Source organism: Tupaia chinensis, unplaced genomic scaffold (assembly GCF_000334495.1).
Source record: "Tupaia chinensis unplaced genomic scaffold, TupChi_1.0 Scaffold148904_1, whole genome shotgun sequence".
In the NCBI taxonomy this organism is placed as follows: domain Eukaryota; kingdom Metazoa; phylum Chordata; class Mammalia; order Scandentia; family Tupaiidae; genus Tupaia; species Tupaia belangeri.
In genome coordinates this window covers 2,170,156-2,179,994 of record NW_006208752.1, presented here as the reverse complement: position 1 = coordinate 2,179,994, position 9,839 = coordinate 2,170,156, and the positions used below count along the sequence as shown (strand labels likewise).

At 35.1% G+C, this 9,839-nt stretch overlaps 1 protein-coding gene across 1 annotated transcript in view; it reads right to left on the bottom strand.

Moving 5' to 3' along the window:
* Positions 1-9,839, bottom strand: part of DZIP3 (DAZ interacting zinc finger protein 3) — a 175,447-nt gene that overhangs the window by 74,713 nt on the left and 90,895 nt on the right. Inside the window, exon 21 of the mRNA XM_006170766.3 lies at positions 8,552-8,679. Coding sequence (XP_006170828.1) covers positions 8,552-8,679 — 128 coding nt within the window. The remainder of the gene's footprint in view (positions 1-8,551; positions 8,680-9,839) is intronic.

Here is a 9,839-nt window from a genome sequence, read left to right as displayed (position 1 = left end):
CATAGAAGGGTCATTTCTCAACACAATAAAAGCTATTTATGAAAAAGCCATAGCAAACATCATCCTCAATGGATAAAAGCTGAAAGCTTTTCCACTAAAAACGGGTACAAGAAAAGGATGCTCACTTTCTCCACTCCTTTTCAATATAGTACTGGAAGTCCTCGCCAACGCAATCAGAGAAGAGGAAAAAATAAAGGCCATCTGAATAGGAAAATAAGAAGTGAAACTCAATTTGCAGATGACATGATTGTATACATAGAAGACCCAATGGTCTCCATGGAAAAATTACTGGAAGTAATACATGATTACAGTAAAGTTGCAGGATATAAAATCAATATACAGAAATCAATAGCATTTCTATATATGAATAATAGGCAGACTGAGATAGAACTGAAAAAAGTTATTCCATTTACCATAGCCACCAACAGTATACATGGTTTAGGAATAAATCTAACCAAAGAAGTTAAAGACCTCCACAAGGAAAACTATGAGAAGATAAAAAAAGAAATTGAAAATGACACAAAAAAATGGAAGGACAATCAATGTTTATGGATTGGAAGAATTAATATAATCAAAATGGCAATTCTACCCAAATTAATCTACCTATTTAATGCAATGCCAATCAAAGTACCAGACACATTCTTCACAGATTTAGAAAAGACAATCTTAAAATTTGTCTGGAATCATAAAAGACCCCGTATTGCCAAAGTATTTTCAAATTTTGAAAGTTGTTTATAATCTGTCAAGAACTATGGAATATGAGCTAAATTTTTATGATATGTACAGTAAATGTTTGTTGAAAAATGTAAAAATAAATAAATGAAAGAAAAAAAGAAAAAAAAAGAAGCTGATTTGAAAAAAGATGATGCACCCTATTAAAAGATGGGAGGATTTGAAAAAAAAATCTCTTAAGTTGACATATGAATAGCCAAAAGGCATATGAAAAATGCTCAACGTCCTTCTTTGTAAGGGAAATGCAGATCAAAACAACAATGAGATACCACCTAACCGCAGATAGAATGTCTAAGTTTAAAAAAAAAAAAGGTAAGTGTTGGCGGGGCTGTGGTGGAAGGGGAACTCTCTTACACTGCTGGTTGGAATGTAAATTGGTCTAACCACTGTGGAGAACAATTTGGAGATTCCTCAAAAGTCTAAAAATAGAACTATCATACGATCCAGCAATCCCATTCCTTGGCATCTACCCAAAGGACAGAAGAATTCTTCATTGGAAAAGTGCTTGCACATCAATGTTTATTGCTGCACTTTTCATGGTTGCTCAGACATGGAACCAACCCAAATGCCCCTGTACAGATGAATGGATTGAAAAACTGTGGCACATATACTCTATGGGATATTATTCAGCCATTAAGAACAACAAATCCCTGGATTTTGACAGAAAGTGGAAGAATATGAAAGTGGAAGAATATGGAAGATTTACTGCTGAGTGAAGCAAGCCAGGCTATGAAGGAGAGACACTGTATGTCCCCACTTAATCTATACCGAGTGTCTGCACTCTATAACTGAAACTGACGGGCTAAAGGATGTACAAACACAAGAGACGGGTGTGAAAGCCAGATGTGGTGTGTGTGGAGGGGTTGGGCCTGCTGAAGGACATTTGGACGAGGGATACGGAGACAGCATTTTTGAAACAGGGAGGTAGTATTGTTATATTTTGATCAACTGGACCAGGCTGAAATGTTCCCATATTGAAATGATCACCTTGTAAGCTAAATAATGCGATTGAATGTATTAAAAAAATGTAAATAAAAAAAGAACCCAGCTACATATCAGTTTATTAAGCTTAACACTGCCTACTTTAAAGTGTAGCTATATATTTTGTTAAACATACTAAGTTTCACAACATAAGTCTTATTATTTAATCATTCTTAAATAGAGGAAACAAATCCAAAAAAAACTGACATGTAAATAAAGAGCACTCATAGCATTTAATCCAAATGCTTTCAAGTTCATGTGACTTAAGTAAATAAGCCTACTACAAATTTAAAAATAAAGGTTAAAGATGTCTTCATAATTGTCAGCCTAGGTTTTAAAAATCAAACTACAAAATTGTTATGGTATTATTGGTTTAGTAGAAATAGATTTCAGACTTATTAGCAAATTAAGGTAAATATCTATATCCATATGGTACACATACTTAACATGTTATAAAAATTTAATAGAGAAATAAAAAACTGACTTTCTGGTACCTTTTGGTATTTAGATAGTCCAGGCACAGGTTTTTAAGATAAATCTGGTTATTGTAAGTATAATGTTATAAAATTTTCAGGTAATTTTAGACCTTGAAAAGAATTAATGCTATGTTAAGTTACTATTGGTTAACATAAACTGTAAAGTTTTTCACTTGGTTTATGACTCGTAGGGTTATTTTGTCCTATAGAAAACTTGTCTTAAAAAAGTCAATGTTAAGAGGGCTGGCAGGTGGTATGATGGTTGAGATACTGGGCTCCCAAATGGCTGACTGTTAAAACGCTGGGCTCCCACATGGCTGACTGTATTTCGAATCCCAGACCTAGCAGCCTCCTTTCTTTTTTCTCTGGTTGAATTATTTGCATAATTCTCGAAGAAAAAATTAAGATTACAAAAGGGTAAAAATTAACATTAATATATATTATTCTACATACAAAGTTACAAAACATTAAAATCTCATTTGAGTAAAAATCTACAAGACATAAAAATATTTTTTTAATATTTTTTGTGGGGGCAGTCTAATAAAGGGTTATTAAAGTTATATTAAAGTCTATTATGTAAAGCCCTTAAGAGGGAGATTTAAAAGCCCATCTTACCTAAAAGACTTCCTTAGTATGGGATGGATAAGGGGATAAAGTCACACAAATGGCTGACACCTTAATTAAATAACATGTCATTGTGGCCTGGGCCCATCTGTAGAAATAGGATGGAACAGTTCTGTGGTCTTGCTTGACAATAAGGCTCTGGTCAGGGTTAGTTAAAACATCTCTTATTTATTTTTCTAAGGGGAGGTTCCCAAAAGTCTATTCAAAAGTCAGTATAACCCAAAGTAAAAAACAAAAAAAAAATTTTTTTTTTGTAGGAACCAGTAGTTAGCATAATGGCTATGTCACTGGACTCCCATGTACTTGACCATGGTTTGAGTCCCGGACCAGACCAGGAGGCTTAAACTCACACCAGGTGCCTGTGTGTGTATTGCCCAAGATCCCAAGAGGAGGATGGAAGAAAAGGGATTGTGGTGTGGCCCTCCCCCCTGTGGGGAGTGATTTCTGGCTTTGTCTCTTTGTCTTTCTGGCAAGCACATGCACCCTAAAACAAAAACCTCTCCAAAAAAAATAATAATAATAATAAATATTTTCTTATTTTTGTTTGAAAAACATTACTGTATAGTAAAGTATTTGTGCTAAAGCCAGATGACTAAAACAAATACATTTTTTAGTTAAAAAAAAGGGACAAGTACTAAATCAAGATATTAGGTTAAAATCTGAGTTAAAAGTACAAAAATAGAGACGAAAAGTAAATTTCATTTAAAAAACTTATGATTCAGTTTAAATAACAAGTTGGCTAAAATTGAAAAAAGCACTATATGTTTACCTACAAAAATAAATAAATAAATAAGTAAAAGTCATTTTTGGTCCTGTACTTAAAATGAAGTTTTTGGTACTAATCTCTCAGTAAACTGCAAACATACTGCAGAAGACTTCTACAGCTTAGTAACTTGCTTAACAAATAAGAAACATTTTTATGCTTAATGTTTGTATTTAGTAAAATTTGATTACAAATAGACCTTTAAAGGATTATAGACTTTTAAATTGTGTAACTTTATTTGTGACTATACTCTGTGACTCATAATTCTGTTGTATTCCAATACTGTATTGAGTTTTCTGACATGTTAATAAATTTTTTTTCTTCAAACATTATTTTCTTAGACCTAAACGTTCATTTTTTTGGTTTCTCCAGTAGGCCCCTGGAAAACCTCAAAAGATGCATCTCATTAAAACTAATCTGATATATCAGTTTATGAAAGGATCATTTGTAAACTGTATTTATTATTTTTTTACATATTATTGGTACTATTATGTCCAAATCATGAATTTGTGAGATTAATGCTCTTAAAATGACATTCAGTTACAAGTTTATCTCAAATTTCTGTGTGTGACAAAAAAAAAAAATTGTTTCCTCATTTACCTCTATTGTTCTGAACTGCTGTCAAGTTATTTATACACTTTTTTTTTTTTTCATTTTTTGCCATTCTGAAAATTGCTTCCCTCCCCAATGAACTTTTAGGCCTGACTTTTTCCTTCACCCAGAGACAGGTGGCTATTGAGTAAGACATATCCTTCCCCCAGGACTCCACTGACTATAACCATGGGATCTGACTCCTAGGGATGAGCCTCCCTAGCAATGTGGGACCTGATTACTAGGGATGGAGCCTTCCTAGCACTGTGGGACCTGTCAATTTTGTAGCCTACACATGTATTCAGATGAATGATTTTTGGCCAAGTGTGGACAGAAGTCTGACTACTTTTCCTATTTTCCAAAATCTTTTCAAAAGGGACTGGGGAAGTCATGTCCAAAAAACATTAATAGATCATTTATTATCCATTAACAGGATTCTTCCTACATCCTGTCCCTGGCATATTATCTTTGAGATTATATTCCAACAGATTACAGTATATTCTTTTGCTTATCTCTTCCCAAGAATTTCCCTTTCCTTGAGATGTAGATTAAGCCTTTCCTGAATCTCTTCCCAAGACACAGCTCTTCCCTTCCAATCACCAACCTAAGAATTGTGGAACCCACCTATAACCTACAAGGCGCTGCTTCCACATGTCCCACCTTTTTGGGCCAGACCAATGGAAAATCTCATTAAATTTTGTCTCTCAATCACAAAAACAAATAAAAGGAATGCCTGTATGTGATCACCCTGAGAAAGGTATGTATGCTTCTTCTCCATGCCTAGGTCACTCATATTTGGCTTGAAAATCAACTGCATTAATTATTAATTATTAATTTTTACAGTTGGTTATTTTTCTGATGACAACACAATGTCATATCCTGACAAAAGAATTGCAGCACAACCTCTTTCTGCCTGGTGGGACTGGAAGATCAGCTTCCTGCTTGGTATTGCTGACATTAAGACTGCTTTCATCTGCACCTGTCAGATGGGCAGATTAAGATTTTACTGGAGGGGCCAACAGGTGACATGGAGGTCCTACGTAGCTGACTGCATGGTTCAAGTTCTGGAATCGATGCCTTGAAAATTGTGTGCACGTGAGCCCAAAAATTCTGAGAGAAAACTGAAGAAGGGATTGTAGTGTAGTCATACCCCTAGGGAGTGATTTCTCATCCCTTCCTCTGAGTGCACACCACATACAGGAAAAACTAAAAACTAAGAAAAAAATACAAAACAGTTTTTTTCTGGCTGGAACCATGGAGGGCATCGAAGAGAAGAAAACGAAGGTTCCTGCTGTGGCAGAAACCAAGAAAAAGGCTTCCTGCTGTGGCAGAAGTCACCAAGAAAAAGGTTCCTGCTGTGCCAGAAACCCTTAAGAAAAAGCAAAGGAATTTTATGGAGCTGAAGATCAACTACCTGAGAAAAAAAAAACTTGTTCAAAAGCTGCTTTGAAAGGCAAGGAGGAAGTTTATCTATGAAAAAGCTAAGCACTATCATAAGGAATATATACAGATTTACAGAACTGAGATTTGCATGGCCATGATGGCAAGAAAAGCTGGCAACTTCTATGTACCTGCAGAACCCTAATTGGCGTTTGTCATCAGGATCAGAGGTATCAATGGAGTGAGCCCAAAGGTTCAAAATGTATTGCAGCTTCTTCGTCTTCACCAGATCTTCAATGGCACCTTTGTTAAGCTCAACAAAGCCTCAATTAACATGCTGAGAATTGTGGAACCATATATTGCATGGGGGTACCCGAACCTGAAGTCAGAAAATGACCTGATATACAAGCATGGTTATGGCAAAATCATTAAGAAGTGAATTGCTTTGACAGATAACTCTTTGATTGCTCAATCTCTTGGTAAATTTGGCATTATCTGCGTAGAGGATCTGATTAATGAAATCTATACTGTTGGAAAACACTTCAAAGAAGCAATAAGTTCCTGTGGCACTTCAAATTATCTTCTCCACAAGATGGAATGAAGAAAAAGACATCCCATTTTGTAGAAGGTGGAGATGCTAGTAATAGGGAAGATCAGATCAACAGACTATTAGAAGGATGAACTAAGGTATCCACCATGATTATTTTTGTAATCTGATCAGTAAATAAACAGAGTGGCTGTTTTCAGACTGGAAAAAAAAAAAAAGAAAAAGAAAAAACCCCACAAAACAAAACAAGCAAACCCCTCCCTCTAAGTGCACACACCCTACACCCTCCCTCTAAGTGCACACACCCTATAGTAAAAACTAAAAACTATTCTAAAACTTTATAAAACAAGCATACAAACAAAACAAACAGACAGAGATCACTGCCTACTTCCTGAGGGTAATGTTGGTGCCACTGGTGTTTGGCTGGAGTAAGACAGATAATGTCAAAAAAATGTTCTACTGACATACCTTGCTTTTCCTTTGACTAGACAGAACATTCATTCTTCTTGGAGGTGTTTTTTTTTGTTTTTTGTTTTTTTTTTACTTTTCTATGCTTATTGTAAGTTCTATGCGTCTTTTATAGTATCCTTTCTGGGATATATGGAAGGTAATAAAGAAACTTGCTGTCATTTTGTCCTTCAAGTCCCAATGTCTTTTTTTATTATTATTTATATACATTCAATCACATTGTTTGCTTACAAAGTGAACATTTCAATATGTGAACATTTCTCCCCAGTCCAGTTGATCAAAATATCTTCAAAAGATAACACCACACCTGCCCATCCCGTCAATGTTCTGCCTCTATATCCCTCCTCCAAATGTCCTTCCCAAGTCCCAATGACTTTAGACAGTACTCTTTCTATTTCCACCTTTCAGAGTGTTTTTACGCTGGTTTGTTGTGTTTTAGTCAGGCTGTCAAAAGGAGCTATGAAGATTGAGGCCACTACATCTAGTGGATCTGAAAGTCCCTCTGTTAAATCAAATTTTAATCCCCAAATATTAATCTATACTCTCTATTAACTCATAATGAACATCTCATATATCTTGGTATCATCTACATATGCCTTACATAGTAATTCTGAGATAACTAGCACTTGATAAATAGTGAATGTTCAACATTAACTGTTTGCTGTGTAAAGACAGATGTACCAATAAAGTGGTTTATTTGTAGCCTCAAACATGTATGTGTGCGCCATGCACCAGTATTGAAGAGAGATATCCTCAGACAGTCAAAGAGACAGGCAGCTCATCTCCATTGATGACATTACTTTTCTGATCCCTGATATTTTATGACATATTTCTGGACTGGAAATCATGTTCCAGGCTTAAAGATTAAGTTCTGATACTGAATTATGAGTTCAGAAGTGACTTTAGCTAGCTTAGAATGTCCAAGCTTTCTTTCTTTTTTCTTTTCTTTTCTTTATTTTATTATTGTTATTTTTATATTACATTTAATCACATACATCCTTATAGTGTATAACATTTCTTTTTCCAGCATGATTACAATGAAGCTTTCTTTCTTACATCTTCTTCTCCTTCTGAACTTAAAGGATCTCTCTAACTCCAACAGGGACCCGACTCAAAGTGTTTTAAACTAAAATTATGTTGCCAGAAGTATAGTACCTAATTCTTCCTAATACAATATATAGGAGAAAATTTAAGATCTGAATCTGCCAAAATTTCTACAATTTTACAAGAAGTATTTTGGACTCCTTATTCTGAGATATTCCTCTAGAATTTTGTCTATTGTCCATATTGTCCCTATTTGCATTCTAGAAACTACAATGGATTATAAACTAGACTTCAGGGATAAGTGGTGCTTTGTGGTACTACTATTCATTAGAATAATGTGTTACAAGCTACTCTATTTCACCTAATAGGGTTGAAGACAGTGATTAGTACAAAAAGAATAATGCATGTCATTCATTGTTCCTCTGTTAAGTAAGGCATAGTTTTTGGTCCTAGACATTTAATATTTCAGGTTGTAGGAACAAAGAGATTGATAGGAGGGGGAAGAGTCCTCATATTTGATTTACTTTCAATCAATCTTAGAACACAGATTTTCTCAAAGACTGAAACAAACAAACAAAAAAACACTCAACTGATTCTGTGAGTGTCTGAGGAATGTACTCATCATATGATATTAAGAAACACATTTTCACACATTAACGTCATTATCTGAAAGTTAATTATATTCCTCCTGTACTTCTATTATCTTCATACTTGTGCAGCCAATGTATGAAAAGCTTGAAATATATAATGAGAAGTTGCTTATTTCTCAATCCAATTGGCAAGGCAAAAATAAGGCTGATGTTTTAAGCAAGCTCAGCCTGAAGCTGCAGTTCCAAATGTGACATCACAATGCACCTAGTGGCTACACACAGATTATCTATTAAAGATACTGCTTATTATGGAACAAACCCAGAATTACTCTTTTATGAAAAGATTTGCACTTACTTGGAAACCTTATTGATTCCAAAAGCCACTTGTTGATTAAGAGACGCAATGATTTTGTCTTTCTTTTTAATATGTATTTGGTTTTCTTGGCACCGAAAAGTCACTGTTTTCAACTGTCTTTTGAAATCCTGATTGATGAAAAATATTTCACAATTAATTCTATCCAAGTCACAAGAAAATGAAAGAAAAAAACTCAAACTGAATTCTTTTTTTTAATTATTTTTATTATCATCATAATCTTCTTTATGTTACATTGGATTACATATAACTTTACAGTGTATTACATTGCTTTTTCAAAAGGGAATGCCATGCATGTCAGTTAATACAGAGACATTAATCTCCCTGCTCCAACATTCAATATCTTTTCTATGTTTTCCCCAATCATTATTATTTTTATTCTAATTATTTTTAAAAAAACAGTCAATCACTATTTCTCATTTTGCTTGTAAAAAGACTTTGCCCATCATGAAATACTTCTCAGACCAATACAGTTGAGAATACTATACATGTCATCATCAACAGGTAATAAGTCATATCTGTTTCTCACTAATGTCCTGCCTATTGTTCTCTTGCTATCTTTCTCTAAAACTGGATTCTACCACTCTTCCCACAGACAGTCCTTTTCCAGCAACAGGCACAAGGTCCACCTACAGGTCTCTGTCGAGCAAGGGATATTGAGGGAGGGTCATTTCTGACCCTCACCCCACTTCCAAACTCCCCAGCCAAGACTCCACCTCCTAGGCAGGTAGATAGAATTTTTCTGCGGCTTTTTTTCTTGGAGTCCCTCTATTCTCTTGTTAATTCCTAGCTCAGCCTCTTTCCACAGACTGTCCTTTCCCAGTAGTAGGCACAAGGTCCACCTACAGGCCTCTGGCGAAATCACGCACGGTGCATTAGCGCAGCACGCCACTTTTTCTTTATTTCTCTCTGTTGTCTTTCATTTCATATTATCCTCTCCTCTTCATTTTTTACCCTGCCAGAGGGACTAGACAGGTCTAGTAACAGATATCTGAAATTTCCTAGTAAGGTAAGTGTCTCTGGGATCCTCCCTTGTACTGATCTGCCTGTGAGAACAGAGATACTGCTTTTTAAACACCTCAGTAGAGTTCCCCTCTTGAGAGCACATTGGTAAAAACAACAGAAAAGAGACTTCAGCAAACATCTATTCCCAGCCAAAAGGAAACACTCTTACTCCTAGTAGGAGAAATGTTCCCCCCAAAAGGTTTTCAAAAGTGAATATATCTTCCAATGGCTAGAAGTAGAAAAAGAGCCTCAGGTCTGAATAAAA